Source organism: Tupaia chinensis, unplaced genomic scaffold (genome assembly GCF_000334495.1).
Source record: "Tupaia chinensis unplaced genomic scaffold, TupChi_1.0 Scaffold000273_1, whole genome shotgun sequence".
Lineage (NCBI taxonomy): Eukaryota > Metazoa > Chordata > Mammalia > Scandentia > Tupaiidae > Tupaia > Tupaia belangeri.
In genome coordinates this window covers 2,243,741-2,266,324 of record NW_006159755.1, presented here as the reverse complement: position 1 = coordinate 2,266,324, position 22,584 = coordinate 2,243,741, and the positions used below count along the sequence as shown (strand labels likewise).

General features: G+C 47.0%; 2 protein-coding genes across 3 annotated transcripts in view; both read right to left on the bottom strand.

Annotated features, from left to right (window-relative positions):
* The window catches only part of TIGD3 (tigger transposable element derived 3), a 4,339-nt gene extending 3,164 nt beyond the window's left edge, over positions 1-1,175 (bottom strand). Inside the window, exon 1 of the mRNA XM_006149889.3 lies at positions 935-1,175. The gene's annotated coding sequence lies outside the window, so the exon portion shown is untranslated. The remainder of the gene's footprint in view (positions 1-934) is intronic.
* A 2,468-nt stretch (positions 1,176-3,643) lies between these two features.
* On the bottom strand, positions 3,644-21,268 carry DPF2 (double PHD fingers 2). 2 transcript variants are annotated; one of them, XM_006149887.3, is made up of 12 exons: positions 21,129-21,268; positions 15,564-15,724; positions 15,054-15,161; positions 14,068-14,231; positions 13,093-13,185; positions 12,850-12,928; positions 12,298-12,339; positions 11,159-11,296; positions 10,912-11,040; positions 10,601-10,713; positions 9,603-9,684; positions 3,644-4,932 (listed from the first exon to the last, which is right to left on the bottom strand). In XM_006149887.3, exons 1-12 carry the CDS (start codon positions 21,158-21,160, stop codon positions 4,856-4,858), a joined length of 1,218 nt encoding a protein of 405 aa, XP_006149949.1. In that variant the 5' UTR covers positions 21,161-21,268; the 3' UTR covers positions 3,644-4,855. The 2 variants fall into 2 exon arrangements, with proteins under 2 accessions (XP_006149949.1, XP_006149950.1); XM_006149888.3 differs by lacking the exon at positions 12,298-12,339.
* Positions 21,269-22,584: the final 1,316 nt, after the last annotated feature.

Sequence of the window (22,584 nt, the reverse complement as noted above, 5' to 3'; positions counted from 1 at the left end):
GGGTGGACCTTCCTGCCGGACCCGGCGGGAGGCGGAGCCAGCACCCCGCGGGAGTCCCAGAGTCGCGGCCAAACGCGGGGGACCGTCCTCCGGGCCTGACATGCCCTCGGAGTGAAGGCTGCGGAGCTGACTTGACGTCCCATGGCCTTTCTGGCTATGACCCTAGGCAGCCTCCGCTTCCTCGGCTGCCAAACAGATAATGGCCCTCACGGAGTCGGAGGAAAATGATGAAAGGAGAAAATGGAAGCAGGTTTAAGATAGTTACCATGGACAGCGCTGTCCTCAGGTCCATGTGCCTGGCTATGGAAAAACTACTGGGTGGGTGGGGGGACAGTCTGATTTCGGGAGAGTGAGGACTAATAGTTATTAGTTTTGGTACCTCTTGGCAAGATTAGTTTCTGAAGTCAAGATTACTCCCTCTTTTGCTAACCTTCAGTTCTGAATTAAATGTAGACACCTTACCCGCTGTCCAGGGCTCCCGTCCCCAACGTCCCCAACGGCCACCTGCTGCCTGGCCTCACATTCCTTCCCTTCACACAGCTCCCTACTCGTAGCCCTCTGCCTCTCCTAGCTTCCATCCCTGCCCCTTCTCTACTGACTGATACTGTCCTTCAAGTCCCATCTCGTTCTACTTCCTCCTACTGCTAATAAAATACCCACTTCTGGGTAATTTAAGAGAATAGAGGTTGGGCCAGCAGTTAGCATAATGGTTATGTCGCTGGGCTCCCATGTAGTCGACCGAGATTCGAGTCCCAGACCCGGTGGCTTAAACTCACGCCAGGCGTGCATGCCCAAGATCCTGAGAGAATGGAGAAGGGATTGCAGCCTGGCCATCCCCCCTCGGGTGATTTCTCGCTTTCTCTCTCTTTTTGGCGAGCGCCCCAAGAAAAAAAAAAAAAAAAAAAAAAAAAAGAGAGAATAGAGGTTTATTCACCACACTGGTTGGAGGTCGAAGGTCCAGAGGCAGCATCTGGCGAGGGCCTTCTGAGGCCATCACAGCACTCTCCCTCCTATAAACCCACAAAGATTCAGTCATCATGGTGATTTTGTTATTAGTTTTGAGTTGCAATGTAAATTCAGGTTTACTCTCTTCCCAGAGGCTTCATCTTTCAACACTAGAGTAACATAACTAGTTTTCATCCTCTTAATGCCATCACTTTTTAAGTTTCACTATAGAGCACATGTACTCCCTGAAGGGAGGTGGGAAATCACCCCTGAAGGTATGGCCACGCCCTGCAATCTCTTCTCCATTCTCAACATTTCGGGCACGCATGCACACGCACACATGTATCTGGCGTGTTTCCCAAGCCACCAGATCCAGGACTCAAACTAGGCAGTTGGCCATGTGGGGTTCAGCCACCTTAACATCCAGCACCTGTTGACCCCATCACAATAAAATTTCAACACATGAAATTAGGGTACATTCAGAACACAACGCATCCTAGATCTTACCTTACATAAGCCCTTCTCAAATTTCCTTACACAAATGTTCGCTAGTGTTCTCATTTTGTCTATTCCTCTTCCAGCCCTTACTGAGCCATAAAGATCACTGCTTTACTCCCTCTACTCCTGGCCTACTTCAGTGTAAATGCAAGATAGGCTGTGCTCTGTTCTTCACACAATTCCCTGTACGGAGAACCCTGCTTATTTACTGAACACAGACCAGTCTTCAGCTTTCCAATAGGCAAGTTTTCAGAATATTCCAGAAAAACGCACTTTGAGAGGCCTGTGGCTTTTTTTAAAAGAGATTTTTGATATAGGACACATGTGCTCACCAGAAACACAAAGAGACAGACAGAAAGCAAGAAATCCCCCATGGGGGGGGGGAATGGCCATGCAGCAATCCCTTCTCCTCTCAGGATCATAAGCACAGCCGTACATGAGCCCAGCGTGAGTTTTAAGCCACCAGGTCCAGGATTTGAACCACAGTTGACTACACGGGAGTTCAGCCACACCATTACAGCATCTGCTGGTCCCTCAAATCCTCTTAAAAAATTTTTTGGCGGGGGTGGGGTGGTGGACTCTCACAAGTCCGACTGGTTGGAGTCCTGGACCAGGCAGCTTGCTTTCTCACTTTCCTTTTCTTTCTCACACTCTCTCCCTTTCTGGTCAAATTAAAATAAATGAAAGAATAAATAAAATTAAATAATTCGGGACCAGCAGTTGGCGTAATGGCTATATCACTGGACTTCCATGTAACCGACCACAGTTCGAGTCCTGGACCTGGTGGCTTAAACTCATGCCAGGTGCATGTGGGTGTGTGCCCAAGATCCTGAGAGGAGAATGGAAAAGGGATTGTGGTGTGGCCATTGCCCCTGGGGGATGATTTCTCGCTTTCTGTCTCTCTGTCTCTCTCTGACTTTCTGGTGAGCGCATGTGCCCTATAGCAAAAACCTCTCAAAAAAAAAAAAAAAATTAAGAAAAAAATTTTTTTCCAGTTTGCTGTAAGGCACACATGCTTACCAGAAAAAAAGAGAGAACGTGAGAAATCACCACCCCCCCACCCTTAAGGGAGAATGTCCATTCTGCAATCCCTTCGCCATTACCTTCTTAGAATTTTGGGCATACACACACACACACACCTGGCGTTTTTCAAGCCACTGGGTCTGGGACTTGAATTATAGTCAGCCATGTGGAATCCAGCCACCTTAACCATCTGGCTTGCCCCACTGTTCTTTATAACAAGGAATTGTTATAAACTTGAATTTTATATAACAAATCAAAACAAACAAAATAACCAATTTTATATCTGCTTTACTATTGGAGTTCAACAAAAATCTAATTTGGGGAACCAGCAGGTGGCATGGTGACTGAGATGTTGAACACCCACATAGCCAACCAAGGTTCAGGTCCCAGACCTGGTAGCTTGATTTCTCACTTACCCTGTCTTTCTCTGGTCAAATTAGAAAATGATACAGGCTAGCAGATAATGTAGCAGTTATGTTGATGGCAGTTCAAATCCTGAACCCAGTGGTTTCAAAATCACACTAGCACTTGTGTGTGTGTGCCCAAGATCTTGGGAGAATGGGGAAGGTATATGAGTGTGGCCATCTTTGCTGGGGGAAAGATTTCTCACTTTCCCTTTCACTGTCTCTGACAAGCACACAAGGCCTAAGGCAAAAAAACTCTCAAACAAACAAAAATTTTTTTTGAAAGAGATTTTTCTATAGGGCATGATCTGAGCATGCATGCCCAAGATCATGAGAGAAGAATGGAGAAGGGATTGTGGTCATCCCCCCTGGGGGGTGATTTCTTGCTTGTCTGTCTCTCTGGCCGAGTATACCTACCCTATAGCAAAAATCTCTCTAAAAAAAAAAAAGAAAAAAAGTCTTGAGACCAGCAGATGGTACAGTGGTTGCGTCACAGGACTCTTACATAGCTGACTGAGGTTTGAGTCCTGGACCCAACGGCTTGAAACTCATGCCAGGTACATGTGTCGGCATGTTCACGAGGAGACTAGAGGGAAAGGGATTGCTTACATGGTCATCCCCTGGGGGATGATTTCTCACTTTTGCTGTTTCTCCAGTTAAGTAAAAAATTCTGTCTTAAAAAATAAAAAAAACCCGCCATCATCCTAAGGAAGAGCTGTAGGATAAAATCACTTAACAGGGAAAGTCAGTAGACAAACCATCCAGCAAAAGGCTCCGTGTAAAAACATTTATTTTTACTAATGTTTAGAATACAGTAACTAAAGAAAGGGGGAGAAAAGACACCTAAACTCCAAAGTGACAACAGTGAGTTAGGGCCTGCCCATAGCTGAGGGGAGGACATTCCAAGGTGTCCTGGAATAGATTGTCCCCTGTGCTACTTAATGTCAGTGCCACTATGCAAAAAACTGAGGAAGTCATGGCATGAAGATCTTACCAGCTGCTAGTGAGTGTGCAAGGGTAGAAAGGGATGTCTATGTGGTTTCCTCATGACCCAGGATACACAGGGCAGGAGGCAGAGGCTCCCAATTCAGTGAAGAGCAGGAGGCTGAAGGCCCAGGTCCAGGAAGAACAAAAAAGGGATTTTGGAGGTAGGCTTTTTCATCGAGTTAAAAAACAGGCACATTATCCAACATCTCCCTGTGGCTCCCAAGCTTTTAGCCTGGCCCCCCGGTACTTCCCCTCTCCCCACAAAACCAAAGGGAATAAGGAGGGGAGGCAGAAGATGGGAAGTTCTGAGGGTGGAGAATGCTTCGGTCAGTCACTACAGACAGCCCAAAAACGAGCCAGGGAAGCACAGGGAAGAACAGAGTGAAGTTGCTACTCCCCCAGGGCAGGGTGGAGTGGGTCAGGGTTGAGCCAGGAAGGTGACTGAAAGCATCCTGGCTAGGCAAAGGACCCTGTGTAGCAGGGACAGAGGGCTGCAGAGAGCCACTCCAGAGGAAAGAGGCGAGGCTAAGCAGCACAAAGGGCATGTGAAGCTTCCTCCCGCTCACTCCCAGCTGCTTTCGACAAAGAGGCCCAAGCTTGACTTGCCTCCAGAAGGGAAAACCCCGCAGACCAGAGTGGAGGCAGAGCCGAGAAACAAGTGAGCTGCTCTGCCACTTTCTTGGAGGACGCTGAACCCTGTGGTCACCAGGGCCTGGGCCCAAGGCAAGCAGAGTGAATGCACTTCATGGAGAGCAGAGAGAAGCTGGCCCACAGGTGTGCCTTGGGGCAGTGTGCTGCTCCTTTCTCCCTGAGGGCCTGGGGCCAGAGGCGGCCAGAGCTGCCATCTTAGCTTGCTGATGCCAAAGGCAGGTTGGCATGACCACCCCAAGGTTCTCTGGACTTGTGAAAGAGAGGAGGAGGGTGGGAAAGGTAGATATGAAAAACAAGGTGGAGGAGAGAAATAGCCTTAAATGTATAGGGTTTGGAGGGTGGCCATATCAAGAGGAATTCTGGTTCTGGTAGATGGATGCTTTCTCCTTCAACAGGTCCAGACATAAGTGGCAACTCCAGCTTCCTGCAAAGAAGCACAGTGGGGTCAGAATGGGTCCCACATACTCACAGGACATGTACTGTCCCTCCATTCTCCACATCCCATTTTCAGTAACAGATCAGCTCCAAGGACAGGAGATGTTCTGTAATAGCAAAGTGTCATAATTATCCTGAGCTGGGAGGAGCCTCCAGGTCTTCAACTACCATGGAGTATTGTTGTCAATGAAGGTGAATGAAATTTTGGGTTGCTGGGAAAGTCATGATGCCTTTTTACATAGAGAAGTATGTGGGGGGTTAGCAGATGGCATGATGGTTAAGGCGCTGGATAATCCCATATGGCCAACTACGGTTAAGACCCGGGCCTGGTGGCTTGCTTTCTCACTTTCTCTCTCTGTGTCTGGTTCTGGTCAAATTAAAATAGATGAACGAATGAATAAATAAATAAAATTACTCTTAAAAAAAAAAAGTCATGGGAACCAGCAGTTAGCGTAATGGCTATGTCGCTGGATTCCCACGTAGTCAACCGCGGTTTGCGTCCCGGACCCAGTGGCTGAGAACTCACGCCAGGTGCAGGTGCGTGTGTGCCCAAGATCCCGAGAGGAGAATGGAGGAGAAGGGATTGCAGCGTAACCATCCCCCCTGGGGGGGTGATTTCTCACTTTCTGTCTCTCTCTCTGTTTGTCTGGCGAGTGCACGCACCCTATAGCAAAAAAACTCTCAAAAAAAAAAAAAAAGTCATTAACTTTCCCAACAATCTAATAAATTATCAAATTAATTAATTTGGCCAGAGAGAGACATACAATGACAGAGAGAGAGAGAGAGAGAGAGAGAGAGAAAGCAAACCACCAGGTCCAGGACTCGAACAATGGTCAGCCATGTGGGAGTGTCTAGCACCTTAACCACCACACCACCTTACTGGCCCCCACGTTCTTACACTTTTTATTGTAAGATTTCATATATCTCTGAAGAGCTGATAAAAGTGGTGGTTCCTGGGCCGGCTCCATGGCCTGGTAGATAGGGAGCTGGATCCCACTCTACTGACCATGTGGTTTGAGTCCTGAGAAACACGCTGGGTACATGTGTCCATATGCCCAAAGTCCTAAAAGGAAGGATAGATGGAAGAAAAGGGACTGCGGCATGACCATTTCCCATGGTGCTTTCTCCTCTCCCTCTGTCTCTCTCTGAAGAGTGCATGTACCCTTGGACAAAAAAAAAGTTGAGGATTCTTTCCCCAGAGTATTGTCCTAATACACACATGTATAATTATATACAATTTCAAGATATTAAGGACTAATTTTGTTTCATATGTGTGTATATATGTGCGTGTGTGCATGTGAATTCAACAATAGTAACTGTTAGTAAGGTATGAGCCAGTAATTTTTTGTTTGCTTGTTTGCCTGTTTTTTTTAAAAGAGAGGTTTCTGCTAGAGGACTCATGCGCTCACTGGAGAGACAGAAAAAGTGAGAAATCACCCCTCAGGAAGAATAGGCATGCCATGCTATGAACCCTTCTCCCTTCTCCATTTTCCTCTCAGTATTTTGGGCATACATGCACACGCCACACCTGGCATAAGTTTCAAGACACCAAGTCTGGGACTCGAAGTACAGTCAAACCATGTGAGAATCCAGCACCTTAAACACTATGCACCTGCTGTCCCCACCAGTTATTTTTATTATAAGGGACAATTATTTTCTGTTTTTGTATCAGACTAGACTCAGGTCATAAAGGGTTGGCTGTCATAGTTTACCTCTTTTCTTCTGATCAGGCCCCTCAGCCTTTACTTAGACACCTTGTGATAGTGGAAGCCCATCTCATCTAGGGTGATTTTCACAGAAAGCTCTTTCTTATGAGAGATGAAAATTGGTTTCTCTCACAGGACATGATCATGATTATAATCTTTAGGGCCAGGGCTGGCAGATGGAGTGGTGGTTAAGGGTGCTGGACTCCCACATGGCTGACCACAGTTTGAGTCCTGGACCCGGCAGTTTGCTTTCATGCTTTCTCTCTAACTCTGTTCCCCTCTGGTCAAGTTAATTAAATAAATAAATAATCCTTTGCCCATGATTCCAGGAGGAGATCTTGTCTCTCTTTGTCTGGCCAGCGCACGTGCCCTATAGCAAAAAAAAAAAAAAAAAGAAAAAGAAAAAAAAGAATAAATAAAATTTTAAAAATAATTCTTTTTAAAAAAATGTAAGAAGGTGGTTCTTTCTCATCCAGAGGTCAATGAACAAGATTGGCAAGCTTCTACATAAAAAGGAAGGTATTAAATATTTTAGGCTTTGTTATTCATATCTTCATTGGGGGGGGCTGTCATAGAGTACACAAATATAGAAAGTGAGATATCACCCCCCAGGATGGCCACACCACAATCCCTTTTCCTCCTGGGATTTTGGGCACACATGCCTGGCGTAATTTTTTTATTTTTTTTAATTTTTAATTTTTTTTGGAGAGGTTTTCGCTATAGGGCGTGTGCGCTCGCCAGACAGACAGAGAGAGACAGAGAGACAGAAAGCGAGAAATCACCCCCCAGAGGGGATGGTCATACCGCAATCCCTTCTACTCCATTCTCCTCTCAGGATCTTGGGCACGCATGCACATACGCCCGGCGTGAGTGTTAAACTACCGGGTCCGGGATGCGAACCGCGGTCAACTATGTGGGAGTCCAGCAACATAGCCATTACACTAACTGCTGGTTCTCAGCGTAATTTTTTTTTTAATAATTCTTTCTTTTTCTTTCTTTCTTTATTGATCTATTTACTTATTTTTAGTTAGAACAGAAAGAGACTGGGAGAGAGAGCGAGAGAGGGAAATAGATAAAGTAAGCTACCAGGTCATGTACTGGAACCTCAGTCAGCCATGTGGGAGTCCAGCGCCTTAACCACCACATCACCTGCTGGCCCCATTTATATGGCTAAGGTGCTGGACTCCCACATAGCTGATGGTGGTTTGAATCCTGATCTGGTGGCTCTCTCTCTCTCGTAAGCATATGTGTCCTATAGCAAGTTTTAAAAATAATAATAATAATAATAATAATGCTAAAATAAATTATTTAAAAAACTGTCTTTAAAACCATTTTTACCATGCAAGCTAAATAAACTGGCTGTGGCTAGATTTGGTCTGCAGATCAGTTCGCCAACCTACACCACAGAAGGTGGTCTAACACAGACCATCTAATGACTTTGAGAACTTCTGAACCTCAGGATCCTAATATCCTAGTGAGAGCACTCAGGCATTCAGCTCTCCAGTACCTCAGAGTCCAACAGCACTTCAATAGGAAGTTTAAAAGAACTTCTGTAGACATTGTAGACTTTGTCTGTAAACTGATACTTGACAGTTAAAAAAACAAAATACAAAGCACACCACTTCTTCAAAGTTGGTATGACAGTAGCTGAGTGAGCCCCTGAAGTTGCTAAAGGACACTCAGTCAGACTGCCAGTGGCCTCATTCTCTAGAGCAGTGACAGCAGTTTGACCTATATTACAAGTCAGCTTCCATCACACAGGGAACCACTTTCTGTAATCTGTAATGCTGGCCTACATCTATGTGTACAGTAATAGCTGCTGGGCATTCACATCCTCCTAAGCAAGGTTCCAGGTTTCTACATAGGAGGGGTTTAGGCACAGAAACCCAGCTGGAAAGGACTTCTGGAAAGGCAGCCACTTCTTGGTGCCACCACTGGTTTTGGTGAAGAGCTTTCATAAACTTGGAGTATTGTTAAACTACTGGACAGCAGTAAGTTTGCTTATTTCCAAACTGGGAAGGGGGAAGAGAGGGAAAAAGAACACTCAGATCTACAAAGTCAGAGGGCTAATATAGAAGTTTCACATCAAACAAGCTATAAACTGAATTTCCTGGAGTAGTTAGAGGAGACAAATTGCTTCATGGGAGACTGTTCTCTACTTAGCATCTGTTTTCTCTTGGGCTGCTGATTTGTTTGTTTGTTTATTTGTTTTTGAGAGTTTTTTTGCTATAGGGCACGTGCACTCATCAGAAAGACAGACAGAAAGCAAGAAATCACCCCCCAGGGGGGATGGTCACGCCACAACCCCTTCTCCTCCATTCTTCTCTTGGGATCTTGGGCACACATGTGCATGAGCCCGGTCTGAGTTTAAGCCACTGGATCCGGGACTCGAACCGTGCAATTGACTACATGGGAGTCCAGGAACACAGCCATTATGCCAACTGCTGTTCCTGGGCTACTGATTTTTTTTTTTTTTGGAGAGATTTTCGCTATAGGGCACGTGCACTCGCCAGACAGACAGAGAGAGACAGAGAGACAGAAAGTGAGAAATCACCCCCCGGGGGGATGGTCACGCCACAACCCCTTCTCCTCCATTCTCCTCTCAGGATCTTGGGCACGCACGCACACGCGCCCGGCGTGAGTTTTAAGCCACCGGGTCCGGGACTCAAACCACGGTTGACTATGTGGGAGTCCAGTGACATAGCCATTACACTAACTGCTGGTTCCCGTGGGCTACCGACTTTCTATGTTTAGAAATATAACTGATAATAACACGCAAACATTAAACCTTTAAGCTGAACTGCTAGGAAAGCATTCTGAACTGAATCAAGGCAAGATGGCTAACTCCCTAATTTGGATAACAAAGAGCACAGAATTCAGTATTTACTGTACAAGTGATTTTCCAAGTTATTAATAAAAGAGATGTTCTGAGTAAGAGATCTGGGCAACTTACCTTCAGGAGGCTCAGACATGGATGGGGTGAGACAATACATGTGGTAGCCACGATCACAGTCATCACAGAAGAGCAGCTGGTCCTAGAGAAGGCAAGAAGGATGAGGAAGAGGGAGCTAAATGACTCATGTGCCTCAGGCCACAGTGGGCAGAGGTGGGCATAGGAAGAGGGCTTATGTGAACATTGCTACTTCTACCTCCACAAGGGGCAGGGAGGTGACAGGTAAGAATTGGTGCAGGAATCTCTGGGTAGGAAACTCAGATGAGACCACTGTCATCTGTCACCCAGATTCTACCAGAGCTCCCAACTGATCAGTTTCCTCTCTGGTCCCTTACTGTTCTCCACAACTCAGTCAGTTACTTTATTTAAAAAAAAAAAAAAAAAAACTAAGACATCCATGTCACTTCTTTGATTAAAAATTTCCAACAGCTTTCCTCTAGTCCAAGGTCACAGAGACCTCATGGTGTCTACCTCCTCTTACCCGACTGCTTACCATGCTCTCCCACATGCAGGAAGACTCAGCTGACCATTTGGCCTCAACACACTAGCCTGTCTGCCTTAAGAATGGTTGCTCTTTGCTGAGAATGCTCTACCTCCAGACCTTCTTGGACTGGCTTGTAGGTATTATTCACATTTCAACCAATATTGCCTCATTAGAAAACCATCTCTGACTATCGAATCTAAATCAATTATCCAGTTACCCTCTGCTCCATTACAGGTTTATTTTCTTCATGACACCTCATAAAAACCTCATTCATTTCTTGCTTATTGATATTGTAAGAATGTAAATCCACGAGAGCAGGCACCTTGCTTGTCTTTAGTATCCTCAGTGCCTGACATAAAGTCAGTACTCAATAAATATCTGCCAACAAAGCAAGAATTTTGACTGGGATGCTGGAGATAGGCATGTGGGAAGGATCTTGCTCCCTTTTAGAAAGAACTTTGTGAAGAAGAGTAAAAGCCCAGGAGCCATGCTGGGGAGGGGGCAGAGGACGCACATCATTCTCAGAGGTGCCGCAGATGTTACAGCACTTGCACTCGATGCACTGCCAGCGGTAGGTCTTCACTGCCGCCATCATCACTGGGGTAAACTGGAGGCAAGATGGATGCCCTGTGGGGGAGGAGAGTGAGAAAAATAGGCATCCAGAAATGAGGAAAAAGAGCAGTCCACTGCCTATGGCTACATCTTCCCTGGCCAGGAGCAGCTGAGGCAAGCTGGCCAACTGTGACAGCACTGGAAGCCAGCAATCCAACAGCCCCTTAGGGACTGTGTGCTGCAGCAGCCCTCTCTTCCAAGGTGTGGAAGTACCTGAGCGGCCACAGTCAGAACAGGACACCAGCTCCTCAGGTTGTCCTGTCTTCTTGTTGATCTTTGAGTCCCCCAGGCAGAAGTCGCAATAGTTGTTGGGTAGGGCCAAGCCATCAGGACCCTTCTTGGCTACAGGATGAAAGAGAAAAGCTTTGATGCTACCCTTGGGGGTCCATGGGCCACTCAACATCCCTGCAAGGAGCTTTCATAATCAGGCTGGCCCACTACCTCCAATACTCCAGCTTACATTTCTGTTCCTCAGACCTCTGGGAAACGGGGGTGGGTGGTTGGGAGTCCTCCTTATCCTCGCCCTCTTCCTCAGCCAAGTGGGAGTGGGCATAGTGGTAACTGAGGCCTGGTCGGTTCTTGTAACGTTTTCCACAAACTGAGTGAAAAGATCACAGAGAAAGGTATTGGGAGAGTGCCACATCCCACCCTGCAAGCTGTGGGGCTCTACCTGAGTCACAAGGCCACCACCACCACCCCCACCAGATCTATTCTGGGGCAGATCCCCTCCCCTCAGCCAGGAGCATCAGGTCCTGGGGCCCTCTAGCTTCTGGGTTCTTCTCCCTCCTAAACCCCAACTCCATGGCCACCACTGCTCTTCCACATTGGCTTTTGGGGGGCTGAATCTTTGCCACATCACCACTTGTCCTAGGAATAGTAGTGGTCTGGGGAGCTCCAGGTGAAGAAAGGGAGGGGAATGTTTAGTCTTGTAGTATGGCAGGAGGGGGGAATGCTAAGGAAAACATTTCAAACTTTTCAGCCCTCGGTAAATATGGGAGGCTCATGCTAGCCCATACATACCATAGAGCCCATCTCTGCTAACTCGAGATAAGATTAAGGGGTAGGTCTTTGAGGATAACTTATCAACTGAGCTAACAGGGGCAGATGATCCTCCCAAATATAAATACACTTCTACATCAGTGCCTTGCTCAGTGTCTGCCAGCCAGCTAGGAAAGCAGATCTCCATGAGGCATCTTATCATTTGCAGCACTGATACAAAGGTCGAGAAGGCCAGCAGGAAGAAATGGGAAGTGAGGATGGGAGGAGGTGGCAGGATGGCAGGGAACATTAGCTGACCACCAAGCTGTTTGTGGGAAGTGGGAACAGATGGATCTCTCTGTAATAAGTTCCTAATAATGCTGTTGAAACTACTCCATGAACTGGGCTGAGTGGCCCAAAGAGCAAATTTGTGGGAGACAAGCAGTGTTGAAGGCAGCTGCCAGGACTTGGAGGAGTGGAGCACAACAGAAGTTCCACACTCCTAACCCCATGCCAGAGATTTAAAAACTAGCACCACAGGAGATAAGAAAGCCAGGAGGAACACGGGAGGAGGGAAAAAGGGATAGGAAAACCAAAAGTCTGAAAAGTTGAGAGAGCTACCTCTCTGGGGCGCTTTCGAGGTATGCTTTTGTTTGAAACTATCTGAAAGACAGAAAGAAAAGTCATGAGAAGAAGGCCTTGATACACTTAAGACAGGAGCGGCAATAGCAGCAAAAAAGCAGAGCAAACGAGAAAGAAAACCCAGTGGTGATGGTGCTCCCAGGACAGAGGGACAGAAGGGGGGCGAGCCAGAGAGAAAGGAAAGAGAACAGACATCGAAGCACTCGGCATTGGATCCCGGGGGCCCAGGCTCAATTGGGGCCAGCAGACGTGGGTGCCATCTATTGAGAAGCCAACCCTGCCTGCTGTGGGTCTCCGTCCCAGCACTCCCACCCCAGAGGACAGCAGAAACCTCTCCCAGAGCATGCAGGTCCCACCCATTCTGTAGCAGAGACCCAGGCTTTCCAGAGGTTTCAGAGGGATCCAGTCAGCAGGCAAGAGCCCAGGCTTGTTTTACCACGCAGGGCAAAAACTCAACCCTCCCTCCTCTCACATCCTGAGCAGGAGCTGAGTCCAAAGCAAGGACTACCCACCCACTTGTGAGGCACTCACTGTCACAGGCATAGGGCTTGTCCCGATCCTCCAGGATGGAAGCATCCAGCTTCTTACGGGCACTGCCCACACCCTTACCCTGTCAAGAACAGCAAAAAGATGCACTTACTTAAGTGTCTAGGCTTGTCTAGGAAGTGGCTGTTAATCTCACCTGAGAAGAAATAAAGGCAATCACAAGAACTAAGCCATCCAACTCCCCAGGCTACCCTGCCCTAGGCTGCAGGCAGCATTCTGGCCCCTCACCTTGGATTTCCCCTTGCCCCGCCGCTTTGGAGTATCTTCTTCATAGTCCTCATCATCGAGATCATCCAGGAAGTCATCTGGTTCTAAGATCCGCTAAGTGGATAGAAAGTTCAGATTGAACAGAAATAATATGCACCACAAAGCTCCCAGGTGGAACTGGCTAAGACCACTCAGAACCACCTCCAGGACTCAGTTCTATCCATACGAGCCTGCTTCCTTAACACTACCCTTTCAAGCATCCTACTATCCTGAACCTGCTACCTTTGATGCAGGACTTTCCTTTCTCTGGGCTCCTCTTCACGTTGTTCCTTTGACCTGGAATGACTTTCCAACCACCTTCGAGGGGTCAAATCAAATGCCATGTTTGCATAAAACCTTCTCTGATACCCCAAGTAGTCATGCCCTTTCCTGCAACTGAATGGCCACTCCCGACATGTTATCCGTGGTTTTTATCTGATACTCACTTCCTAGTCTAAATGAGAACTCTGTTGCTTATTTGTATGACCTTGTGGGAATTTTTTAAATTGCTCTACTTCAGCCTCCATGCTGTGAAAAGAGGACCAAAAGACCTATTCCACGAAGTTGTATAGATCAAAGGCAAAAGAGCAAGAAAAAGTACTTTGCACAGTGCCTGGCTTATTTTTAGCTCTTATTTTTATATATAGTTTGATCTTCCACGTTAGCAAGGACCAGTCTGTTTCACCTATGTAACCCTAGGCATCAAAAAACTTTGTGATAAAGACTTCTGTGACAGAAGATGAAAGAGCGACAGTCTGTACTTAGAAGAAAAGTAGAAAAGACTGGATGGAGAGAGAAACTAATCAGTCCCCAGCGTTTATAAGGGAATGAGGCAGGAACAGAACTACAGGAGCCGTCCTCCCAGCCCACAGCTTCTGCTTCAGTTCTGGTAACTGGATGGCCCTGATAAAAAGGAGGCTGGCTTCCATTAAAGTTCCCTTAGCCACAGGAATGTACCTTCCGAGCTCGACTGTTGGTCACAGGAAACTCGCCCAGGCTGTCATCATCAACTCGGGGATCCGGGGCACCTCGCTTCTCCAGGGGGTCAGTGCGCAAGAGAGCCTCTAAACTGCTGCCGTCCTGAGAAATCAGCCCCTCCTTCTTCAGGGTCTGGTCTGTATCTGCAATCAAGGTTCCGAACAAAGCAAGGCTCAGCAGACTGCTCTGAGTCTACACAGTACTATAGTTAACCAAAGATCTGTCAATGTCCTCTGTTCTGAGGCTACCCAGGAAATAAGACACCCTAGTTCACTTGGTACCATAATTTACCTGTTTTGCCTGACAGACTGAGTTCTTTATTATTATTTAATTTGCCAGAGGGCATGCGTGCTGGCCAGTGACAGAGAAGGGAATACAGTCATGCCACAATCCCCTTCCTCCTCTATTTATTCCTCTTTTCAGAATTTGCATGCACACACATACAACTAGAGAGTTCTTCCTCAAGCAGCTGGGTCTAGGACTTGAACCATGCCTCTCCTTCATGTTGTTCTCTCAACCTGTGGGATTCAGCCACCTTAACCACCACGGCTGGCCCTGGACAGATTCTTTAAAGGAAGGAATCCCATCTTAATCATTTTGGTATTTTCAAGATCTAGCACTGGGGGTCAGCTGATGGTATGGCAGTTAAAGAGGCTGATCCCATGTGGTCAACTGTGTAGTTTGAGCCTGGACCTAACAGTTTGAAAGACATGCTGGGCACACATGTACATGCATGCCCAAAGTCGTGAAAGGATGAATGAAGAAGAGGGGATTGTGGTAAGACAATCCTTTATGGATATTTTCTCACTTTCCCTCCTCTATTTCTCTGTCTCTTTACCTCCCTAGTGAGTGTATGTGCACCCTGGAAAATTAAAAAGAAAAAAAAGATCTAGCACTGGGCACAGGCCTCTAACCATGTAGCAAGTCAGCCATGGATGGCTCTGCTTAAGAAGTGTGTGCCTTACCTGGTTTAATAGATGGGAAGGAAAGTCGTGGATCCTCAGGCGGGTGGGCTCGCCGCTTTTTTCTCCAGCGCCGGGCTGGGTAAGAGTACAACTGTCCAGAGGCCAATCCTATGGAAGGAAGGAAAAATTCAAGCCCTAACCCTGTCCTAGAAAATAATATCAAACATTTTCTAGATGACAAGCTCCTCCCCAACTGAGTTCTAAAGAAGGGATAAGGAATAGTGATAGAGTCTGGGAGGATGGGTCAAACAGTTTTCAGAAAATAATAACAGATGTTAGCTTTATGGCCTTAGCTGATACACAGTTCTCCAGAAGCCCAAAACTGGCCTCAGCAGGGCACAAAACAAAGATGCTGGTATGAACCTATCTGCTTCACTCTCCCTGGGTTTCTAATCATGGAAACACCATATTCATCCAAAGGTGGAAAACCCTCTCAACTCCCTCATCACTTAAAGATCTTTCTTCCTCCGTGCACTCCTAACTCCCCTTCTCCTGAGTCTAGACCCTCACCTGGACCCCGGTGTCGTTTTTCCATCCAGATATAACAGTTGCTTTGGGCTACTCCAGTCTGTGAGTCCAGGAAAGGCAGGCGCACGCTGCGCTCAGCACACAGGCGGGCATTATAATTGTGGCACTGCTCCATGGCATCTTTGTAGTACTGCTCCCCAAGGCTGTAGGGAACATAAAGATCAGATGTGTGTGTTGGGATGCGGGAGGACTATGAGCTACCCTTTTCCCCTGCCATTTTCTTCTCCAGAAGGCTCAAGGGACTGGGAGAGTGGCTCTTCAGCTCTACTTGCCTCTACTTCTGCCTTATGGGACTTCAAGCCCCTTCACTGAGCAAGCCATCGTGAGGAAGGGCACTTCCCAAATACACTACCACCAGAAACACATGATTTCATGTGTCTAATCAGACTAAAGTCTAACTCACAAAGAAGGGAAGAAATTAATGTTCATTCTGTGCTTGTTAAAACGTTAATTTATTTTAACCCTCATGACTTATTTTTTGGAGAGGTTTTTTGCTATAAGGTGCATGTGCTTGCCAGAAAGACAGAGAGACAGAGAAACAGAAAGTGAAAAATGCCCCCCAGGGGGATGGCCACGCCACAATCCCTTATCCTCCATTCTCCTCTTGGGATCCTGGACACACACACCTGGCGTGAGTTCAAGTCACTGGGTCTGGGAGTTGAACCATGGTTAACTACATGAGAGTCTAGTGGATATAGCCATTACGCCAGCTGCTGGTCTGTTAACCCTCATGACTGAGAAGATCAGCAGAAGCAGGTTAAACTCCTCCTTACAAATGGGGAAGAGTTCAAGATCTAGGGGACTCCCTAAAATGTATTTAGCGGGAACCAGCAGTTAGCATAATGGCTATATCACTGGACTCCCACGTAGTCGACTGCGGTTCGCGTCCCAGACCCGGTAGCTTAAAACTCACGCCGGGCGCATGTGCGTGCATGCCCAAGATCCCCAGAGGAGAATGGAGAAGGGATTGTGGCGTGACCATCCCCCCGGGGGGTGATTTCTCACTTTCTGTCTCTATGTCTCTCTCTGTCTGGTGAGCACACGCACCCTATAGCAAAAATCTCTCCAAAAAAAAAAAAAAAATGTATTTAGCAAACTACAGCATACCCAAAAAATGAAATGCTATTTAGTCATTAAGAAAAGATGGAAGCTTTTCATATATTGATGATAAAAATTCCCAAGATAACTAGTGGGTTATCTTGGAATGCTGAGAAGTATCAAAGGATGCTACTATTTGCGTAGCCAAGTAGTAGAAAAGAAATTACAGTCCTGGAAGGAAAAAAACTGGATGACCAGACTTTCTTCCATATGCCCTTTTATAATTTTTTAAATTTTTAACTATTTGGGACCAGCAGTTAGCGCAATGGCTATGTCGTTGACTCCCATATAGTCGATCACAGTTCGAGTCCTGGACCCTGTGGCTTAAACTCATGCTGGGAGCGTGTGCGTGCATGCCCAAGATCCCAAGAGGAGAATGGCGGAGAAGGGATTGCAGTGTGACCATCCCCAGGGGGGTGATTTCTTGCTTTCTATCTCTCTGTCTCTCTGGCAAGCACACGTGTCCTATAGCAAAAACCTCTCCCCCCAAAAAATGTTTTTTTGAACTACGTGTTTAACCACCAAATTACTTTTATAAACTAATTATATGTTCAGTGGAAGACATCTGCTAATATCTGAAGTTCTCTGAAGCTTCTTTTGAGCACATTACCTATTTACTTTAAGGTCTATCCCAGGCCATTACTCATTCTCACACAATCACATTATACAGAAAAAAACTCCGGGATTCAAAAGATTCAATTTGTGGGGCAAGCAGGTGGTGTAGTGGTTAAGATGCTGGACTACCACATGGCTGATCAAAGTTCAAGTTCCAGACCCAGCTGCTCGAAGGCTCGAAAATCACACCGTGTGTGTGTGTGTGTGTGTGTGTGTGTGTGTGTGTATGCATGCCCAAAATCCCAGGAAAAGGAATTACAGTGTGGCCATCTCCCGGAGAGGGGGAGGGTGATTCTCACTTTCCCTCTGTCTGTCTCTGGTAAGCGCCATGTACCCGATAGCAAAAACCTTAAAAAAAAAAAAAAAAAAAAAACCTCAATTAGAAATCTGAATGAAAGGTAAACCTTTTTTTATTTTAAAGAATTATTTTATTCAACTTTATTTACTCATTTCTAACTTGACCAGAGGGGAAGAGAGAGAGAGAGAGAAAGAGAGAGAGAGAGAAAGTGAGAAAGCAAGCCACCAGGTCTGGGACTCGAACCATGGTTGGCCATATGGGAGTCCAGCACCCCTAACCACCACGCCACCTACCAGCCTCAATCAAAGGTAAACCTTTAAGTGCTTTATAAAGCTGGAAAATTACACAGTGCTAGGAGTTATCTGTTTCAAAGAGGCATCTATGTAGAACCAACCTTATTCTCCTTTGGGGTTTAACAGGTACTTTGGTAATGGAAGGCAAACTAAGTGCAACAAATCATATTTATATTCAATCTATCATAAAGTAAACTACAGACAAAGGTGATTTTTTTCCTATAGGAACCAAATACCCAAACAGATCAGTCTGAGACACAGGTCACACCTGACCCGAGAGTAAGACCTTGGCTACAAGTTACCATGTAAACATGGACATTCAGTCAAACTGCATGGACCCTGGTTCCTTGTCTACAGATTAGGGAGGTAGGACTATATGAGCACTGACATGTCAGGATTCCATGAGAGAGAGAACCCAGGCATGAAAGGCTAGACAGATTAGGTCTTTGTGGCTTATATCCATAATTCAAGCTATACCAACAAACCGTGCTCTGGAATCTGATGGAAGCTTTCATTGAGCCGTCGTGATAGACAACTGCACCATTTAGCATGCCCCCACCAAGTGAAAAAGACACACACCACACACAGAGAAGGCATATCACAAGTGGCTTGATTCAGTGAGCTATAACAACTGTAATCTGAGGTAGGCGCAACTAATACTGTGTTGGAGAGCAGAGCAGAGAACGAAGCAGGCTCACATTTGCGAGCAAGCCTTTAGGAGGCAGCCACGTCCTCACCACAGAGGAAAATTGGATAAACAAGGCTGAGTGCAGCAGCTCCTTTGTTTCTGCTGATGGGAATTGATACTGACACTGGAAATCAAACGGAAGGAAGGGCCAGAAAGGCTGAAGGCTGCAAAGTCAGAGCAAGGAGGCTGGAAACAGTTTGGGGGAGACAGATGAGAGATGTTCTGTCAGAGGTCTTATGAGTTACATGGGATTTCAGTGGGTGGGGCAAGTGGTCTTGTAGGTAAGAGGGTTGGCAAAGAAACACTTAAGTGCACTGGGTCGGGTGGGCTGGATCTCACTAGGAGAGAGCAAGAGAGAATGAGAAAGGGCTCTTAAGAAAAGGTTCCTACAGCAAGCAATGTCATGCTAGCATTATTCTCTAGATCTTGTTACCTAACTCAAAGTTTCAAAACTAGTCAGTAGTCATATTTACAGATAAGAAAATTCTCCCTCTGGGATAAATGCAAGTCAGAAAAGATGAATTAGCAGTCTTTATTTCTCTGTATAGCCTCAGCTGTCAGATTAGACCCACTCTCATCATGAGAAGCACCAAATAAGTATTTTTTTACACCATGACAATGGTATAAGAATGAAAGCTCTTCCTAACGAGAAAGTTCTGTGGGAGAATGTATAAATTGCAGTCCACAGCCTTCTGCAGCTAGAACTAAAGAGAAAGTTACTTTCTCATTAACAGTACTCAGAAACCGTGGCTAGTGATGCTCGCAATCTCTCAATCTCTAGTTTTTTTTTTTTTAAAGAGAAATGGGAAGTCATCTCTATTTCTTTTCTTTTTTTTTTTTTTTTTAAATTATTAGGTTCTTTTTAATTTGCGGGTACACGCACTCACCAGAGAGAGAAAGGGAAAGTAAGAAAGCAAGCCGCCAGATCCAGGACTTGAACCACAGCTGGCCATGTGGCAGTCAGCACCCCACCTATACCAACTGCTGGTCCCCAATCATCTCCATTTCAATGGGCAATCTCTCACAACATTAGAGGGCTGGCAACCCTATTTCCCTGAAGAAGTCTCCCAACATGAAGAGCTTCATTACATGTCAGTCTCAAAACCTAAGCAAGTCTGACATTCCCCAGTACAGTAAGAAGCTTTGATTTGGGGGGAATCATGAAGTTTGCGTAAAACGTTCCCTTACAATGGGATGGAGAGAATCAACAAAGGGAAAGGCAGGGAAACAAAGAAAGAACATCTGAGTCAGGAAAGCCAACTACATAAATGGCAGATCAACAGCGTCATTTCTAAATTGCGGAAAATGTCAGCCTGAAGAGAGCTGGGGAAACCAGAGTGGGCAGATCAGAGAGAAAGATAATAATGCTGGGAGGAGGGGAGGCTGAAAGAGGCAGCAGGATGGAGCAAAAACCAAGTTTTAAAAAGAAAAGAAAGGAAAAACCCCACAAGAGGAGGAGAAAGCACTTAGCTTAATGGAAGTGGGAAAGCATTCTCAAAGAAAAGGGCTCTAGGCAGGAGGAAGAAACAACCTCAAAAAAGGCTCTTGGGAAGAGTGGGGGCTCAGAAGAAGACAAAGACTGACAAGAAGGGGAGTCCTTTTGAATAGTTCCCGACCTTTACCTTGTCATCCAGACAAAATCGAAAAGCCCACACTGGACAGCTGAACACCTCTCGGTTTTCCTGCCCTTGCACCAAGCCCAATATAGGGCATTAACCCATTTCAAAACTTACTCGGATTCTTTAGAGACGAAGAAGGATGGAATAAATCAGGTTCCGAAGCATCTTTAACTCACTAGGAGCAGCTAACAGGCCTGCGTGCTCCCAATAACCGTTAACTTTAACTTTGCTCGAAATCTGACCAGCGCCAGGACACGACAGATTACCACCATGCCCCCTTGGGCTGTAAGGTCGTCCCGGACTGCTTCAATCCTAATTCCCGGGTTCTGATCCTGCGACTGGCTGGCGCAAAGACCCACTCCCCCGAAGTTCTTTCCATTCTGTACCTGCTTCTCGGCAGATTCTTTCCAAGAATATTTTTTAGCCTTGAGTATCTACTACCCAAGACCCTCCCGGGTGTTTTGCTCTAAACGGCCCTTCAATCCTCAACCTCGTTGGGGACGCCGGGCCTGTTGCTTCGAGGTTCGCAGCGGGCGGCGGACAGGGAGGGGTCGCCGTCTGCTCTGCGCAAGGGGCAGCCGAGCCTCGACCTGGCTTCTCCGGACCGAGACGTCTCAGGAGAGCGGCCGGACGCCGAGTCTCGCGTCCAGGGAGCCACGCTCTGGAAGCTAAGACCCGAGGGGCGCTCAGGTCACACAGCCCGACAGCGGGGAGGCTGCCCGGCAGGGGCTCCCACGGGCCCCCTCAGGGCCTCCACAAGTTTCCAAAGAAGCGCAACGTCTTCTCCGGAGTCTCCTGTTGCCCTCCCGCTAGGAGTCGAAACACAGCCTTCCCGGGCACGTCCTCCTCCCTGGCTCGTCTCTTCCCGCACGGCCCCCTGCTCCCGGACCCCTCGTAAGACTTCCCAGTCTAAGAGAGAAAGAAACGACCACTCACAGCTTCACTACATTCTCCACCACAGCCGCCATCTTCCCCGCTCCTCTCCCTCAGGCCGGGAGGCCCCGGAGCCCACAGCGCGCAGGCGCCGGCCCCGCACAGGGATGCGCCAGTTTCCTCGTCCCTCTGCGCAGGCGCCTTCTGGGCGCGCGCCTGAGAGCCAGCGCTGGAAAACGCATCGCGCCGGACTGCCGGGGCGGCGGAGGGAAACCCAGGAGACCCCAACGCGCAGGCGCAACCGGAGACGGGCGCGCGCCCCGCTTCTCCTGCTCTAGCCGGTCCCCTTTCATTTAGAAAATCAGGAGGGAGCCGGGGGACCTCCGGCCGGTTACGGAAATGAGATGGCGAAAGGTTGGCTGAAGCCGTGAGGCCCGTGGGTGAGCTAGGTCGAGCGCATGCGTTCTACTACCCAGCTGACCTTTAACCGGGTGGTTAACCCTTTACCCTCAATCACAGGTCGGGAGCTGGAGTGTGGTTAAAGTGATGTACAATCCACTTGTTCTCCCAAACATTCGCCCCTGTCAGGAGAGGAAAGTTAACGCCCAGAACTGGGCAGTTCTTTGGCTTAAGTATTGCAATTTACCATTAGTTACCTTACCTTACCTTACCTTACCTCCTGCCACTAAGCACATTTCCCGAACTTCTCTGATACCTGCCTCTTCTCTCTTGCTTCCTGCGGCTAGGCTCACTTCTCACGCAGCTTCTGAAGAACCTTCTTAAGTATCTTTTTTTCCTCCTTCACTACTGACTCGTGCTAATCCGTGTTAAAGGGCCAGCAGGTGTCAAGGAGATTAAGGCTGCTGGATTCACATGACCCCCTGTGCAGTTCAAGTCCCAGATCTCAGTGCCTTGAAAAAACACGCTGGGTACGTGTGTGTTCCCAAAAATCCCCAGAGGAGAATAAATGGAGAAGGGATTGTGGTGTGGCCACCCCCATTATGGTGATTTCTCACTTTCCATCTCCCCTGCTCTGCTGAACGTCAGTTCAAGCACCATATAGCAAAACAAAACCAAAAACATGCCTTAAGGATATATGTATCCTTAAAAGGGCCAGCTCTGTGGTATGGAGGTAATGTGCTGCTCAAGAGAACTGGATCACACGTGGTGATGTCACTTTAAATCCCTGGCCTGATCCATCTGAAGCACATATGCACCAGGATCCAATGGGCTGGAGGTTGAGAAAGTGAATTTCGGTGTGACCAGACCCTGATGAGAGTGTTTATCTCTCTCTTTCTTTCTCTCTAATGTGCATATGTATACCCTCTATCATCATGAATGGAGAAAATAAATTAATATAGATTCCTTTAAAAAATTGGGGCCAAGAGGTGATGCAGTGGTCTGGACTCCCACAAAGCTGACTGCAGTTTCAAGTTCTGGACCTCATGATTTGAAAATCATGCTGAGCTGGGACCAGTAGATGGCATAATGGCTATGTTGCTGGACACTCATGTAGTCG

Bases quoted from the DNA above. Each gene is read 5' to 3' on its own strand.
- DPF2 (XM_006149887.3), bottom strand. From the start codon at position 21,160: ATGGCGGCTGTGGTGGAGAATGTAGTGAAGCT. The intron at 15,725-21,128 runs GTGAGTGGTCGT...TGTTCCCTACAG, and splicing joins GTGGAGAATGTAGTGAAGCT to CCTTGGGGAGCAGTACTACA. The intron at 15,162-15,563 runs GTGAGGGTCTAG...TTCCTTCCATAG, and splicing joins AAAACGACACCGGGGTCCAG to GATTGGCCTCTGGACAGTTG.